The 19,203-nt window shown below is 30.1% G+C and overlaps 1 protein-coding gene across 2 annotated transcripts in view; it reads right to left on the bottom strand.

Moving 5' to 3' along the window:
- Positions 1-19,203, bottom strand: part of LOC107456656 (1-phosphatidylinositol 4,5-bisphosphate phosphodiesterase classes I and II) — a 384,337-nt gene that overhangs the window by 64,982 nt on the left and 300,152 nt on the right. For both annotated transcript variants that reach the window (XM_016074583.4, XM_016074582.4), the window contains exons 9-13: positions 16,750-16,896; positions 15,823-15,980; positions 9,940-10,019; positions 8,462-8,546; positions 2,698-2,782 (exon numbers count right to left, since the gene is read on the bottom strand). In XM_016074583.4, the coding sequence (XP_015930069.1) occupies positions 2,698-2,782; positions 8,462-8,546; positions 9,940-10,019; positions 15,823-15,980; positions 16,750-16,896 (555 nt within the window). The remainder of the gene's footprint in view (positions 1-2,697; positions 2,783-8,461; positions 8,547-9,939; positions 10,020-15,822; positions 15,981-16,749; positions 16,897-19,203) is intronic.

Here is a 19,203-nt window from a genome sequence, read left to right as displayed (position 1 = left end):
TTCGAATTTCGATACAATAATGCTTTCAAATCAGAACTCTGTTAGTGAGGTGATATTTATTATCATAATGTAAAAAACGATTTTCTCCCACTTTCGCCCCGAATTCAGACCAAATAATCAATACTTAAAAATAAATATTTTTTCTGTGTCAAACACTCTGAATTTTAACGATTAAATGATAAAATATTCGATCATTCTATTCTCAATAGTATTTTTTTTAAAAAGAAACAAAACTTTATTGAAAACTTTGTGTTTAACTATTACAATAGTATATAAAGTCTTTCCACATTTAAAAGTTCTCCAAAAATGTTTAAACTATAATCATTCTACTAGTAAGATTTTTATGCGATATATTATTTACTATAATTTCATGATGTTTATAATTTTTGAAATTAGAATATCAAAATAAATAAATTAATAAATTTTATTTTATTTCCTTTTTGCTTCTTTTCACTTATTAAAAATAAAAACAAATGAAGTATACGCATTGAGGGTCGTTAATTAATATTTAAATGAGTTATAAACAAAAATGCTTTCTAAATCTAAGAAAACACTGTTCAGGAAAAAGAAAACAATAAATTGTTTGCTGAAGAAAACAGAGATATGAGTTAACACCTTAACGATCGGTTAATTTTCAAGAAAACGGTCATAAAAGTGCCTATTTTCTTGGCTTTTGTACTTGTATTACGTATTTGATTAGTACTGACATCTAGTTCAAAATAAACTAACTATCTACAATTGCCTTAAAAATATCCAGGTACTGCCATCTGGTGTGTAAAATGAGAAATAAAATGTTTTCTGGGCAAAAGAAATAAACTAGTTTTATTGTTATTGCCGAGTTACAGCTGAACACTCCAGCCCGTCAATATCACGGGAACGAGAAATAGAGGGCAAAACCTCACCCCGTCAGTTTCACGGGAGTGAGAAGGACAATTTATTAAAAGACAATTATTAAAATTTCCTTCAATTTTCACCCATGAATTAAACTAGTTTTGATGCTTATTACATTCACTTACCCAGCTGAGATTTATCAGATTTCGTTAGCATTTTAGTATTTTCCTCGCTTAATGTAATAGTTTACGTAAACCTTTCGTTTTTCTTTTTGATGAGGATTCTAAAAAAGCACATTAAGGTGGTCTTAACAGAATACTTGTATATAATTTATAAGTTGCAGTTAAAAATTCGTCAGTGGAATAAGTACTCTAAGGCGTATCACTAAACTTTTTAAAAAATAAAACTTAAGGTTCATTAAAGTTTAAATCTTCAACTTTTTCGTTGGTTAAACTAAAGTAAAATAAAGAATTGCATAAATATTGAAGATCATGAGTGTGAATTAACTAGGTAACAAAGAATTACTTCTGAGTAACTAATGCTAATTATTACTAAGTTCTAGTAGCATTCCGTTTTTCATATTTTAAGATTCAACAAGTACAAGCATAAATCGGTATTATGAGGTCGAAAATCTGATAGAATGAATTATTGTATCAATTTTTGTAAGCTGTTTTACCGAAATTTTAATTTTTTTCTCTATTATTAATACCACTGTTAGTTATATAGTTTCATATATTAAATATTTTGTATGTAGCGATTTTATTTAGACAACTTTAATGATTCAAATAATTTACTGTAAGTTTGTTTTCACTTTTTTTACAAAATTCAGATGTTTTCTTAGATATTGATATCAAAAGTTAAATAACCTCCAACCGATATCAAACAATAACATCTATCAACTTCTTTGAGTGATATGATATCCTTATAAATTAAATACTAACAAACACAACCAAACATTAAATAAAATATTGTTAAACTAATTAAATATTGGTAAACTTGTATTTGTTTTATTGAAAATTCATTCAACCATATGAGCAATTAGAACAAGCTATAATCAAGCTCGCTTTAATATCAAGTTAATTCCTTATGGATGAATATTACTCCATAACTTCTTCAAGTGAGAAAAACGTACGGAATAAGGGTTTGTAGCAAGTAGAATTTTTTGATTTCAGGTTTTGGAAATCGAAAATAATGCATTCATAATTATTTCAGTTTTTACGGTTGGTCGATTTCTGTAATGTTTTTATTTTATATTATTACATTCATTATTTTTTTTTAATAGTTAGAGGAGATATTTTTTCCCTCAACAATTCCAGTTTATCTTGTTATTGGCAATAATAAACAGTGATTATTGATTATAATCACACATTTTGATGAATGTGGCAAAAATGCACATTAATCTCATTGCCCGGTATTCCTTACGCTAGGGATTTTCACGGGTAAGGGCTATTTCCCGGAATTATCTACAAACATTTTCGTAATCTAGCCTAAATCTAAAATTCGTTGCTATTTTCAAGCAAAACAAAAAATATTCCGACTATTTAAAAAATTTTAAAAGATAAATAGAAATTAATTAAAAAATCTCTATTCCATGGTTAGAAATGCTGTCGAATGCTCTATTATTCTTGTTTTTAGAAATGAAATGTTTTATTTTGAATTTCAAAATTCTTAGAAAGAAAAATACAGGTATGTTTCCAAAATAAATGGTATAATTCACTACTAATAAAAGCTCATGGAGCTAATAAATAGAGCTTGGAATTAAAACTTATGCTACTCGATTTCGTTGCTCGTAAAAGCATATCTATAATGCAATAAAAACTTTAAAAAAATAGTTACATGAAAAATATTGAAATTACAAAACGTTACCTCTAGGAAAATGCTTCTTTTTATTTTTAATAATAATTTTCCGTACCAATTGATGAGGAGATGGCAGCAGCTGTCCAGGATTCAACTGAAAAATAAGTACATAGATTAGAATTGGCATTCAATGTGATGCGAAAATTTAATGAATCTAGTAATTAGTTTTCCAGGAAATTGCTCTTACAAACTTAGATTCCCCGAAGAAGATCAAAGTTACTAATTTGGAGTTTTGGAGTTACAATCTTCATGATTACATAAACCAATAATTTGTTTTCTTTTAGAGTCATTTTAAGTTGGTATTAGAACTGTAATACATAAAAATAATGATTCCGTTTTAAAATTGAAGTGAAGTTTCGAGAATTTTCAGTTCTTATAATTATATCCATGGTCATTAAAGTGGATTTAGAACTTATACTTTCTTGGAACTATTTTAAAGAAAGTTTTGTATTGAGATAATAAGGATTAGATTTTTATTTTCTAAAATTTCGCTCCCTATATAAATTAAATAGAAAAATATATATCAGGATATTTTAATGCATTGACATTATGTTGAGTTTACTATAGATGTATAGATGTTCTAACTCTTTTGAAATTCAACTTCTCAGGAACTGATTTCGCTCAAATTCTTTATTTTGAAACTTTTTTTGCTGGAATTCATTTATCCAAAAATAATTCCATACAAAAAATAACTTTTATGAAATATTTAATATTTTTTTATCATTTTATTTAATAATAGTCTCACAACGTTTGAATTATAAAGTGCACAATTTTTTTACATCATTTAAAATGTAGTTTTTCATGGAAAATACAGAAATTTGAGCGAAATCAGTCGAATTATTCCTTAGAAATCAAATTTTAGGAATACAACTTTGCACTACTTGATTTTGTGTGCAGAAATTTTCCAATTCGGTGAAAAAATTCCAGAAATATAGCCAAATACGCGAAACGAAAAATTAACATCAAGAGGTTCAAATTTTGGACCGCTCTTTTGATCAAACTATCAGGACCATATTAACCTGAAGTAGTTTGTTTGCATTTTCATGTTTTGAAAACATTTTTTTAGTATTTGAGACTTAATGGTTTATTCTAGGTTTACCTGAACTCAATTTTTCCTTAAAGAAAGGTTTAAAATACTAATGGAGGTGAAACAGAAATTGTCAGGAAAAGTTTCTCCCATGGTGTAGCGTCCTCTTAAGTGTCCTTCGATAAACTAGTCGAGCATCTTTGAAGAAAGTATTATTTAACTTAGTAATTCTGATGATATTATTAATATACAACTTTTGTCAAATTAATTTATCTTTTCTAGATTAAAGTTATTAAAAAAAGAAGGTGTTTTGATGTTTTTTCTTCGTCTGCACTTTCCGTTAGTTTACATGGAATAATAATACCACTCCCTTGAGCCATGATATTGAATACAATTGCAGACTTTCAAGAAAAATGACAAATTGCACTATGTTTACATTCATGTTAATCAATAAAATAGCGCAATAAAGTAACAGATGGTATAATTTGTACAATACTATGGGGAAATTTAGTACCGAATTAAGGTTATATGAAATCTTCTGGTGTTTTGGTACAACTTCTTCCAAAACTTCAAATATTGTATACTTTCATTTTATTTATAGGGATGGCACAAGAGCCAAAAAGGACTACACTGCATTAAATGCGAATTAAAACAAGTAAGAAATTAAAACTAAAATCTAAACTCACGAAAAGCAGCTGTTTTCCCCTCTGTTGTGAATAAAGTGTCGTTTGTATTAAATCATAATATCTTTTTAAAAACAAATAGATATCACTGTCAACATAAAAACAAGCTTTGAATAAGATAAATAAAAAGAAATTTAAAAAATTGCAAAAAGTTTCGTTTCATGGAAAATTTCTATTAAATGACAATTTAAATTTAATTACTTATATTTAAGATTATTCATAATTAAAACTAACAATTTAAATTTCGTGTAACGTTACTTCATTCGAAGCAAATAATAAGTGTTACTTTAATAAAACTAACATTAATTTTGCAACCCATTTCATTTTATCGAATTACAGTCGCATCAAATTGAAAGTTAAATGAAATGGGATTAAGAAGTGGCTAAACTGCTCTAAGCACAAATTAAAAAAGAAAGAAATCTGATAAAAAAATTTCCTAAATTTAGAATAGAGCAAGAGTATATATGTATATTTTTTTTTTATATGAAAAACTGATTTGTGCAATATGCAATATTCAACAAAGTAGTTTTTCATAATAAAATTAAAAAGTAATGTTTCAAAACTGTTTTTCTTTCTTTCTTTTTTTTCTTATTTTTATGAAAATTTTTTTCAAAGTAAAAAAAAATAACGAAATCATAAATTTTTTACAGCACAAAAAATAAGGATTTCAGTTTTAATCAAACTTATATTTGTGTTCATCCCATTTAGAATTTCAAAAATTCCTAAACGACTTTGATTAATGAATATTAGTAGAACATCTGCCGTTTTCTGGATCGATGCAAATGTAATTAGGATGTTCAGAACTTTTTTTTATCCCCCAGATGAGGTATGCCAACCATAATCACAGATGTCATACTTTGGGTTGAATTTAATGTAAATTAGAAATGAGATGAGAAAGAGTTTTTTTTTTGTTTTTGTTTGTCAACACATTTTTAAAGGATATTTTTCATAAAAGTTATGTCATATAAATTCTCTCTTTTATTACTTGGCATCAATTGCTTCAGGGATAAACTTTGAGTTGTAAGATGACGCTAAAGTTAATTAAACGGAGCAAGAAAAAAAATAAGTTGTGCTAAAATGGAACTCTTGAATAATTTTATTATAGGCGTATTTTAGAAATTGTGTTACGGTTAAAGAAATGCGAATTTGACCTTTTTCTTTATTAATAGTATGGTATTTTAATTATAAATTTCAATCATTCACTTCTGATATAAATAGTAATGATTAATTAAAATCACTAAATTTAATCATTTTACCGTAAAATCGAAAAGATTGATTTCTCGGGAGAAATTATGTTTTAGCATACATTACATTATCTACATGTTAATGTAAAAAACATAAATTAGATAAACATTATTTAGATTTTAGTGCATAGTGTGCAAAATAAAAAACGAACCACCACGAATGACTTTTCATCTAATGATCGGATCTTCGCTTTCTAGGATTCATTCTTCAAGGTTCGAAGGGGTGACCTCAAATATGCTACTTAATTAGTGCAGACAATATTTTAAGTTACGTAATGAGACAAAAACGCAATTTACGTACGTAACGTAAAAAACGTAAACGTAATTACGTAATGAGACAAAAGCGTAATTAACATAACTCTTGTCTTCCGAGGGATTTGCATTTCTGACCCCCAAAATTAAAGGGGTAGCCACAATCTAGGAAATATGGTCCATATAGTTAGGTCAGGAAGGTGCTCCTAATGTTAATTTTAATTTTTGCCTATTTCACTGTATCTCGAGAACTTTGTAATCGAATTGAAAAGTTTTTGCACACAATTATAAAATTCGTTTATCCAAATATAATTCCAGGCAAAAATAACTTTTAGTAATTATTTTTATTGTTTATTATTTTATTTAATAATGATCGAAAATGTTTAGCATGCTAAAACATTAAGATAGGTTAATGATAAAAAAATTATTAATATTTTTTTTAAGTAAATGTTCTGTTTATCATTAAACAAAATATTCAAACTGATGAAAAATTCTGATAAAATATTTAAAATTTTTTTTATTTTCGTCGTTTTAAAATGTGGATGTAGATTAACTGTGCCCCGTTTGACAGATATATAACAATTTTTAAAATAATTAAGGTCCTATCAGTGTCACTTAGCCTGTCACTAAATAAAATGATGAAGAACTTTAACATTTTTACCCTCAAGCACCATACTTAGACCAACAGATAAAAAGCAATCTTCTTGCTATATGCAACAGATTATATAACTCCACGATAATTGAAAAATATTAAAATTATGATTATTCCTTAGATCATTCCAAGACACCTCTACAAAAAGGTTGTCATTCTCTCTGACTCCAAAGCTTCCACACAGGCCATTGCATCATAGGAAATGCCCATATCAAAGAATATACAAGATTGTCTGGCCCTCTTGGAGAAACTGAAGATCGATGGTCGCCAAGTTACTCTACATGGATCCCAGGACATTGAGATATCTACAGCAATGAACAAGCTTATATGTTGGCAAAAAAAGACACAAAAATAAACCAACAACCAAATTCCAATAGATCCTTACATTCCACAAAACTCTACATCAAAAATTTATTATGGAAAAATTGGAAAGTGTCCCTTTCTTCCCGTATATCCCTGAAAAGTAGGAGGAACATTTTAGACCGAGGCATTTCAGACATACCCCGTGAAAAGGTTGTGGCAGAATTTAGACTTGGTGTGGGTCATGACTGTCTTGTGCACCACCTCCACAGCATTTGTATTTTTACGAGTCCGAATTGCCGACTCTAGAGGAAATTCGAAGTAATGAATAGGAAGCACTTGATGGGATGTTCGGCTGCACACGGAGACTCTGAAGTAGAAAGATATTAGAGTGCTAGGCATCTGCTAATAAGTCATTGACTTTTTTCTCTTATCTATTTCATTTGCATATTTTTTCTTGTTAAGAGTTTGTCAATTTCTGCCATTGGAATTAAAAAAAAGGAATATTCTTTATGATGAGGTTTCCTTCCATGCATAGCAAATTTTTAAGCTTCTTCCAAATCGTGTCAGAAATTGAAGGTGATGTTCATAATGCATAGAATTTTCAGAAAATGCTGTAAAAAATCAATTTATTGAATGATATAGGCTTTAATAAATGCTAGCTCATTTCAAAATGCTAGATGTAGACTAGCTTTGCCTCGTTTAACAGCCGCATACCAAATTTTAAAATATTTTAATTAAGATCCTATTATTTTCTTTTGACCTGCCACTAATTAAAATGATAAAGAACTTTTTCGTTTTCAACTTAACTGTACTTTATTTAGACTTGCAGCAAACAGCAGTCTTCTTGCTTTATACAACTGGTAAGAAATCTGTGGTAATTTAAAAATATTGAAAATGTGATTATAATTGATGATGAGGTTTCTATCTATGCGATGTAAATTTGTAAGTTTTTTCCAAATCGTATGAAAAATTAAAGGCAATGCTCCTAGCATTTTCAGAAAATGCCATAAAAATCAATTTATGGAATGATATAGGCCCTCATAAATGCTAGCTTGTTTCAAAATACTAGATGTAGACTAACTGTGACTCATTTGATAGTTGTGTACTAATTTCAAAATAATTATAATTAAGGTCCTATCAGTTTCTTTTGACCTGCTACTAAATAAAATGATAAAGAACTTTTCCACTTTTACCTAAACCCCACTATACTTAGATCAGCAGCAAACAGCAGTCTTCTTGCTTTATGCAACTGGTAAGAAATCTATGGTAATTTAAAAATATTGAAAATATGATTATAATTGATGATGAGGTTTCTATCTATGCGACGTAAATTTTTAAGTTTCTTCCAAATCGTATCAAAAATTAAAGGCAATGCTCCTAGCATTTTCAGAAGATGCTGTAAAAAAATCAATTTATCGAAAGATGTGGACCCTTATAATCCCTTCATTGAATCTCTGGTTTCTATGTGGATATGGAGGAGGAGAGATTTATACAAAGGGAAAAAATGAAACGTAAGAACAAACTAAAATCAATAATAAGGCCTGCGTCATCTTTTTTTCAATGTGTTCCATCTATTAGCAAAGTAATAACAGGAGTAAGAGTAATATTTTACCTGATGAGTACCAAAGGGCTCTGTAATGATCATATCTCCAAATATCTTTCTGCAATACATCGCCATTTTTGCTTGTTGTTTAGTTCTGAAAAGAAAAATGATACGAATCTGATAAGCCTGATATGGGGGAAAACTAGCAAAATTCTGAATGAATGTGAAAATAATCTTTCCTTTCATCATCTTTATGGTTGCGTCAAAACGGGAAAAATATTCGAAATGGAAACAAAATGTAATACATATATCATATGGCTCATTTTTATTTCTGGAGACGTATTTGAATGTACCGGAAAAGTTCCATTTTGTAACGACATTTTTGAATTCAATTTTTAAACTTGATCGATACTGTTAAAAGCTGTTTTGATCGGATTCAAATTTTTTTTCTTTTCTGTTCGATTTTACTTTTAAGTTACTTATTATTACAAGCTTTAATTTTGCGTAATGACAGTCACAAGCATAAACTATTTTCTAATACTACTATGTTGATTGAAGAGTTCGTGTCACCCTGAACAACTTTTGCTCTAATGATCCGATCTTCATGTTCTAGGACACAATCTTAATGACTTGAGGAGGTAACCTCGAATATGCTAATTAAAAAGTTCAGACGATATTTCTAGTCATGAAATCAGACACAAAGGCGTACTTCCGCTGAATAAATTTACCTTTTTTTGATGTATTCGGATTTTTGACTCCCAAAGTACAGGGGATAGTCAAAATCTGGGAAATATGGTCTCAAAAGTTTGATCAGAAGAGTGCCCTACTGTTTGAACCCATTAATGTTAATTTTACTTTTTGAGTTTTTTGGCATAACTCGAAAATTTTTTAAGTTAATTGAAAGTTTTTTATCGATATTATATAATTCGATTATTCAATCATGCAAAAATAACTTTTTAGTAAATATTTATTATTTTTTGTTATTTTATTATAGAATGACTAAACTATTGGAACCATATTTCCCAAATTGTGGCTACCCCCTATATATCGGGGGTCAGAAATCCGAATCCGTCGAAAAAAAAGGTATGTTTATTCAGAGAAATTACGTTTTTGCGTCTGATTTCGTAACTTAAATTATCGTCTGCACTTATTAAGTAGCATTTTAGGTCACATCCTGGGGCAATTAAGATTGAGTCCTAGAACGTGAAAACCCGATCATTAGATCAAAAATTATTCAGAGTGGTCTTTTTTTGAGCGCTGTACGATTCTGAAACACATTTGAAGAGGGTTGATAATAAACCCTTTTTGTGTGTGACGAAACCCTTTTTGTATAAGTCATTAGTGTTAAAGCAAAAAGGCAAAAAAACTGTTTCTTAAAAACATTTATTATATATTTTTAAACTTTACCAAACAAAATCAACTTTTAGTATCTTTTTTTTAATGTTTTGTGCAAACGTCGATAAATTTTCTCTAATAAAAAGCAACGTGACTATACTATCTTTGATTTAGTAACTGTTAAGCAAAAATAATTAGCAAATAATACTCACGAACAATGATTTTCGAAGCTGAGAATAACTGGGTAATCAGATGTTTTAAAAGCACAATCGGCTATCGCCTCTAATACTTCCTAAAAAAGAATAGTAAAATTAGATTAAGAAAACTATTTTTTCTATTAGAATACTGCGATATCTAGCTTCCATTTATAATTATAATTGTATTATGTTCAGTCAGCAGGTGTTTGCTTCCTCGGGCGAAGCAATACTTTATAATAAAATTATGAGCGGAAATATATAGCATCGAAGACCAAAATGACATTATAATTTCATTGATTACTTTGGACACCTGCATGGTCACTAAAATGACCGGAAACAGTCCATCTTACCGAAAGGTGTATGGTGTTGAGAAATTTCTTCATTTTTATGGCTTTGAAACCGCTTGCAACTGTTATGGTAAAAAACCAGCGAAAACAAAACTTAGCGGTCTTGAAAACATGTTCAAAACTGTATCTTATTGCATACGATTCCATGTCACGGTTTCAAAAACCGTCTGAATGAAATTCACCTGAACTTTGGAGCTTCATTGGAGTACGGTAATATTAGACTTTTTTTAAGAAATGGACATTGGAGTTAAGTTGTGATTTTGTCAAATAAACCTTGGAATGAGGCATAATTAGTTTATCTAGTGGTGCCATCTAGTGCGAGAGATAGGAAATAATTGACACTTTTGTATCAAGAAGCTCTGTGATGTTGTCATCTATGCGTGAATGAGAATTTCGTATTCTAATAGTTCTGGATCATCAATTGAAAAGTGCAGAACACTGGAAATTCTCTGAGTGTTGAAAAAAATGGAGGAAATACTCTTATATCCCCCTCCGTCCAGCCGGTCAGAAGGTTGACATATTTTCCCTCTCGGCTTAAGTGCATACCCAACTATAAGGAATTAATTGACTTTATAGCTATACAATTATTACCATAACATTAATTGGCTTGCCATAAAATTATTGGGAGTGCAAGTTAGTTCGGTCCAGTTTCAAAAGATGGCTCTGGCTGTTATGCATGTTTCATAGTGACAGCTGGTTTCGGTGGTTTCAGAGAGGTTAGACATCTGTTAATAATATTCAGTTTATATCGCTTTGAGTTTCATATGAAAACGCTGTTATTTAATTTGTTGAATATGTCAAATTTTGTGGTAATTAAGCAGAATTTGTGGAAGATTTTATGTTTCTGCTTTTATTTTAAGAAAAGTGCAGCTGAAGCCCATGGAATGCTTGTAGAAGCTTATGGTAACAATGCTCCAACTGATAAATCATGTAGGGAATGGTTTCCACGCTTCAAGAATGGTGAATGTAGAATGATGAATGTTGAATGTAAAATGATGAATAGTGAATGTAGAATGGTGTTGTATACTGTGAGCTGCTACAACCTAGCGATTCCATTACGGGCGAACGGTATAGACTACAATTGATTCGCTTGAGCCGTGCATTACGAGAAAAGCGGCAGGAATACGAGCAAAGACATGACGAAGTTAATCTTCTGCATGATAACGGGCGGCCTCATGTCGCAAAAGTCGTACAAAATTATTTGGAAACGCTCAAGTGGGATATTTACCCACACCCTCCATATTCGTCGGCCATTGCTCCTTCTGATAACTGGTTGTTCCGGCGGATGCAGCATGATTTTGCAGATCACCGGTTCACTTCTTTAGCAGAAATTGAAATTTGACTCCTAACTTGGATCGCCCCAAAAGACGGGACGGTTTTTCGAGATGGAATTCAAAAATTGCCTTGCAGGTGGGAAAAAGTAGTAGTCAGCGATGGAAAATACTTTGAGTAATCTGTTCACTCATTTTGTTCCGAAATAAATGCATTTTTAACCACAAAATATAGGACCGAACTAATTTGTACTCCTAATACGTTAGGCATCCGACGACGGAAAATAAAAATATAAATTCATAATCTTTATCACATGACTTAGCTTCCAGCTTTCGAAGAGCGTGCTCTCGACTCTCATTGGCTATGAGTCTAGTTGGTTCAGATAAAACTGTGGTTGCTTACCGTATTATGTGAAAACAATGATTTGATTGTCTTGATTGAACATGGTAAAATAAACTAAACAACTTGTTTTCCCCCTTTATTTCTAAGAAATTTCTAACATTGGATAGTAAAAAGTTTATAAAAAATTCAAGAAATTTTTCAAACCAGAGTTATTTTTTACCTCATGGACACTATAGATATTTCTTCCACCAAAACAGTTGCTATACACTTCAACAAAGAAAAAAACAGACTCTATAACTTTATTCTTATTGATGATCACTTTTGATTCGTAAGAACAAGTGAACAGATTTTTGAAAAAGCAGGAAAGAAGACCAAAATGAAACTATAAAAAATATAGTGTAAGACGACCATATTTCATCATGTACAATCATTTCCTGTAGTTAAGCGACCGGTGGTCTTATAATATATGTTATCCATCAAAATACTTATAAGTTCAAGGGAGTTTAGCAATACATTTCATCATTTTCTTTCCCCTTCTATCGTTTTGGAAATGACAAGGTTTTCTGGAAGGATAAAACTATTTCCTTTTTGAAAATACTTCCTTCCATAACTAGGGTGATTTCTTAACCCATAGAATTAAGTACAAAAACGTCGATTTTTTTATTTTCATGTAAAGTGAATTGATATAATTGTTTATGTTTAGAAAACTTATTAGATAAATTTAAATAAATTTAGCAATTTTATTGCAGATTCTCCTATTTAATATATATAAATATTTTAAACTTTATAAACGTGTAAGGATTTTTTAATTTTTCTTAATAATCTTCCTCCGATGAAATTAGTAAAATGATTAGAATTTATTAAGTAGATAAGTTGCATGATGGTTTGTAAGCTTCAAAATAAGTTTTAATTGTTTTGAAAAATTAAATTTAATTGTTTTGAAAACTACTTGAAAATCATTATTCATTTAAGAAATTGAATTTTTAAGCTATCTATTTAATTCTCTGAATTCTCGCTTAGTTATTAAGTGGATCAACACGACTCAATAAGTAGATCAGCATTTTAATCAAGACAACGAAGATCTTTCATCACCTCCATAGTGTGATTTTATTATTAAGGTCCAAAATGTTATATCGTACGCCATTATTTAATCCCAATATAAACTTATTAATCTGATGGCTTTTGAAATGATATTTTCTTTAATCAAAATTATTTTATTTATGATCAACTTACATTTTCCAGTATATATTATAAAAAACTGCACTCAAATAAGCCTTTTTAACGAAATTCAATGATTTGTTGACCAACATTGAACTTGACCAAGTTAGCTGGCAATTATCCAAATATGCAAATTAGCTATTTCTGCCATTTGAATGCAGTTTTTTAAAGTAACTTTTTCTCCAATTCCCACCTACACCGATTCGAATTCCGCACTTGGTTTTCACTGACCACTGTGCTAACATAAAATATCCTCAGTGGTAGACGGATAGAGTCCCCTTGCTGTCAGGCTAACCATGGGAGGTTTTCGTGGGTTTCCTTTCCATGGAAATGCGGGTTAGTTCCTTCAAAAAGTCCTCCTCGAAGGAAATTTCTCCCAATACTTCATCCACGAGTTACCTTGTCCTCTGGATCGGGTTCAAAATTACAAGGCTACAGAGTTGAACATTGGTAATCGGAAACACTAAATTGGGCCAGCTGTTCAAAGGCGGTTATAAAATAAAAAAATATGTTGATATTCATTCGGGTATGAGAAGGGTGGGTGTGTTGTCAACTCTTTCAAAGGGCATCATATTAACTGAACTACTATTACCCCAACAGTAAGAAAGACTGCTGATAAAAAGGAAAGAAGTTCCATGCCTCTGATCTAGATTCGAACCCGGTACCTTTCTGACATGAGATCAGCTCCCTGACCACTATACAGTCTGGTAAAAATAACAACTTATGCTTAAAATAAACTTAAAATATGCTTAAAATAAAACAATTCTACGAAAAAAAGTACTGATTCAAATACGTACGAATAACCAGTTTATATTGGGGAAGCGCCCCAAACGGCGTGCGACGATATGTTCGAATGTGGATTGCTCTGCGATTCTTAATTCATATGAGGTGCTTTACCTCCCAACCATGTCTGTAGCCACAGAGCGTAATTCTTCCTGTTTGGGAGGTAAGAAAAAATAATATCAACACTTTGATGTCAATTCACATTGTTAAAAATTGAAGCCTTCACGGAGGTTAATGCTTCAAAAATTTCCTGACCAACGACATAAGTGCGGTAGTGTGGTCAACACTGCCATTCAGCCATGTTTACTTTTAAAGCAAGCTGGTATTCAGCTATTTGAAGCTACGATTGAACCGATTTTAGAAATGGTCCTGTCTAGTGCCGTCCATTGCGCTATCGCCACTTTCAATGTTATAGTTACAATACGTTTTTTTCCCCGGTAATGAACCCCTATATCTTTAACAAACTTCTAAAGCGTATAATATCCTTGTATCTATGAAAAATTGCACTACGTACATTTGGTAACATTAATGGTACTAGCTATTAAATATCAAGTCTTTGCTCTCAGTGATAGCAGATTTTAAAATCGTCATTTTCTTGTGCCAATAAGCATTTTTTACAGCAATATGTATTTGTTTATTCCGTAATTGCATATGGAAGAAACTTTGGGTACATTTTTGGATAAAGTCTAATTTTTTGAGCAAAACAAATATGCATGCGATTGTTGTTTACAAAAAGGAAATAAGTGATTTTTCTCTCCTTAAAACTGCACTTAGTGCAGGATTTATATAAACGCAAAAAAAAAATATTATTTAAATTATTTGATCATAATCTTCCAAATTATGTTAACATTTACAGCATGTATAATATTGCTAATCGGCTGTTTTGAAAAGAAACGCTCTTATTATGAAAAGAAAAATTAACGTTATATTACGTTAGTAACCGATAAAAAGTGTTGACCATAAGAATAAATTTATGCACCATAAAATGCAGGTTTGCTCTTATTTTTTTTCGTAAAATACATGGCCACTGATCGTAAGTTAACACTGTGCATATCTTTTACAAATTATTTATTTTCAAGTAAAGTCTTGAAAATTGTTAAAGACTTGAAAATTGTATAATACTGTTCTCTGTCAAGTGAAAGTATCTTTGTGTCCATCTTTGAGAAGGGCACTTGGTACTTTAATTTACGTCATACTAGAGCTGCACAATGGGCTATTGGCGAAGCTCTGGAAAACATCCCTGAGATTGATCAGGAGACAACGTGCATGCGTCACATCCCGTTTTACAGGAGGACACATTCACATACCATAAATCGATCTGCAGATCGTAATTTTGACCTAAACCATAGCACGATCAATCTCCGATATAGTATCCTCAAAGGTATTGATTTGTTATGGGAACTTGAAAGACATTGTGACCCAGACCAATACACCAATCACCATATTATACACGTGGAGTCTTCGGCAAGCGTAGATCGAACTCACGACCTTTCGTACATGGGTCTAACGCCCTACCAGTTAGGTTATTCCGGCTCCTCATTGCAGAGGGAATGCGAGGGACATGTTTTTCTGCGCTAGCTGGCATTAAAAAAAGAGATATTTGTTCAGAGAAATGCTGCAACCACTCTGGAATAGGGCGTATACCTAGGAATTGCGTTATTGAGCTTTATATAAAAAAACCATATAAATTTAACGTCAAATTTACTAGTTTAGATGTTCTATATATTACGGCTTTGGGCAATTTTGATTAAATAAAGAAGATGGACGTACTACGTGTTCATTACCAACTCTCCGAATTTGACAGAAATTTTCTTTGGACGCTGCAGTGGTGACAATATTGGCTCAACTTCCGACTTTTCGGTTTATTTGTATAATGTGCGTAAATTACTTAATATGATATGTAATATAGTTGATCTTTTAGATAATGTTGACTTACTTTGAGCAAAATTTCTGACACCACGGTGTACCCGTGCGTGATAATCGGTTCTTCATCCGAATTCCGCCCATTCCAACAATCTAGCTCAACGCATCTGCAACCAGTCAATAGTGTTTGTCGGTACATTTCGACGGAAGACTTTCCTGTTAGTTGATGACCTGGAGATGAAAAATATATACCTCAATCACTCAAATTTGTTCTGATTAAAGCTGTTTTGATCTATTTCAGAGTTTTGAAGTGTGTTCCCATTTTTTTTTCAAATTCCTCTCTTAACCTAAAATTCTAGTTTTATACCGAAAATGTTGATGGCAAAAGAAATTTAGCATGTCGTAGACATTTCAGACTGACAAGACGCATAAGTATCAATTTTTGTTTCTATTTTCTCCTTTGGATAATTCCAATTCAATGAAATCAATTCTACTTTGAAGAATATTCTATGTTTAGGACAACTTGTCATAAAATGTTTAAAAATCTTAAGGTATTTGTTTTAATTTAAAAAAATTGGAATTCATTTGCTGAGGTAAAAACTTTGATTTTATTACTAAGAATTTTTTGCTGCTACTTCAAAAAAAAAAGAAGAAAAAAACAAGGCAAATTAATGTTTAATTGTAACTTAATGACATTGATATTTTACACAAAAACAGAGATGATTTTTTAAAAAAGTAGACTTTATCAATCGGTCAACTAATAATGAAACAAATTTTAACTTTTTTTTCTTCAGTAAGGTGCAGTTTTAAATATCTTCCATTCATATAATAATCATTAGTGAACATTTTTTCAATCAATTTTACAGTGATTACGTGTTTTTAGCAAAGCGTATAACATTGCTTATAAAATTGTTAAATATGTGATAAAATATATTTTGTTAGTTAAGTTCATAACTGAAAAAATATCAAAATCAAATTAAACAATCGAAATTTGCTTTACCACTGAGATATGTGTTGTGTGAAGAGTTGATGAAGTAGTGACTGAGTGGTTGATCCATATTGTGGTTCTGATCTAGTTTTTCCAATGACACGATTGGATTATCATCTCCCATCAGATACCTTAAAAATCCAGTTTCTGACAACAACCCTGAAAGAAATACGATAGAATAGAAAACATTAGAAAGAAACACCGAATAATCGCCAATTTAATTATAAAGCTGCACACAGAAAATTCTTCATTAAAACTAAGAATAGTCAGTTGACTTCTTTTAAATTACTTCACTTAAATTGAAAAATTGAAACAATGAAAAAACATACATAGTAAATATAACGATGAAACGGTGTACTAGAAATGTGAGAATAGGGTCTGCATTGCCAAAATTATAACAAATTAAATTAATTATTTTACATAATAAATATTAAAAAAAGGGTTTGAAGAATGAAGTTTTGAGGGTAAACTAATCAAATAACCTCTGAGTATCTCTCTCATTCTCTGTATTCATATATATATACATATATATATATTGTGATGCCACAATTTGGCATTACATATGTATTTCCTATCTTTTTAAAATATCCTTCATTACTTAAGCTTATTTTTATTAATAGAATTATTTTTTAAAATAAATCAAAAACTTAATCTTTTTAAACGAACATAAAATATTTATTTCTTCTCTTCTAGATCAATGTAACGGATACTTTCTTTTTATTTCATTATTATGCAGACATATTAATTCACTGTCGCCTATAATCGAAAACAAAAATCTATTTATAACTTTTTATTCTAATTTTCCAACGGCTAAATGTTTCGGTTGCATGGTTGTAATAATTCACATAAATTTGCTGGCGACTCGTGATCGCCAAGGTGTTCTTTTAAACCCATGTGGATATGCTAGTTGGCTTTGTTTTTGGCTATGATATATTATGATAAATCGCCAAAATTTTGGATCTCCTACCCATACTCTTTCTCTGTCCGTTGAGAATAAATATATTCACTTTTTTACTTCGAAATTGGTGAGGCTGGGACCCTTTTGGGGGCCTCCCAGTCTCAATTTTCGAACAGTCAGAAATGTTGTTCTGGCTTTATGATTTCTCAATTGAGAGTATTGTTATTTCATCCCTTTAAGGGATTTCTTATTTAGGATGAAGATGTGGCCACTTTCCGAATCAAATTATACTTAATAAAATCTAAATTTACATTCAACGATTTGTACATTATTTCCTGGAAACGTAATTGTTTTATTCATTCAATATTGGCCCAAATGAACATTCATATATACCACTATCAACTATACGGCTAATGACGGGGAAGCCAAGTCTTCCCTCACACATATATATATATATATATATATTATATATATATATATATATATATATATATATATATATATATATATATATATATATATATATATATATATATATATATACATATAATTATTCTTTCTGAAGCCAAAGTATATGATCCAATATTCTACATATCGTGCTTACTCTTCAAACTTAACAGTAATAATAACTGAAAAACGAGTGCGAATTTGCAATTCTTTGTGTTATTTGCAAGCATATTTTAACTTAAATGTTGTTTAAATGCATCAATTCTTTTTTCTTTAAACACCAGTTATTAAAAAATATAAGAAATGTCTTTCATAAATGTTTAATAAGAAAATCCCGCACTGATTTATGAACGGATAAAACAAATCAAGCAGAAATATGAATGATATTTGAAACGATTTCAATTAACCAATCACACGAACAAGTAAAATTAGACAGAAAACTATTAAAATTCTTCCTAAACCATTCTCATAATCCACAGTAAATTTGCACTTTTATTTTGTTTTAGCATTTTCATTTCAAAACTAGGGATGTATGTTTCACGCAGGAAATTAATTCCAAGTGAGATAATAATTTATTTTGGAAATTTTTCGAGATAATGTTTGACAACGAAGATTCTTTCCCTTAGGGGGAGGATTCATGCGCAAAAATTTACTCAGGTATTTTCATTAAATTGAGTTTGGAAAAAAAAAAGAAAAACTCATCAAGTTTCATACAGAATTTTATAATTGAATTTGTTCCATAACAAATATGAAATAAACTTAAAGTAAGTAGACTTAAGACGAAAAAAATAGTGTAGCAATAAATATTTTCTGTATTATGTCATAAAATCATCAGGAAAACTGCAAAAATAAACCTAACTGATAACGCTTTTATTTTATTAGAAAAAGAAATAGTAAACACATAAAATTTAATCCTTTGAAGCAGAATTTTTAACTGATTTTTGATGCATTTTTAAAATTTTTTTTGTAATAATTTAGTTCAAAATAAATGAAAGCTTTTATATTTGGTATTTTAATAGCTTATGTTACGAAATACACAATGTTAGAAATTTCTCGAAAATAATGGTTAAATAACAATTTATTGAATGGTTATTTTACCATATTTAATTAAAATAGTCAAA

The sequence above is a fragment of the Parasteatoda tepidariorum genome, chromosome 8, assembly GCF_982258835.1.
Source record: "Parasteatoda tepidariorum strain Cologne lab strain chromosome 8, Ptep-v5.0, whole genome shotgun sequence".
NCBI classification, from domain to species: Eukaryota; Metazoa; Arthropoda; class Arachnida; order Araneae; family Theridiidae; genus Parasteatoda; species Parasteatoda tepidariorum.
The sequence above is the reverse complement of the archived record's forward strand: the minus strand, read 5'-3'. Positions and strand labels throughout refer to the sequence as shown.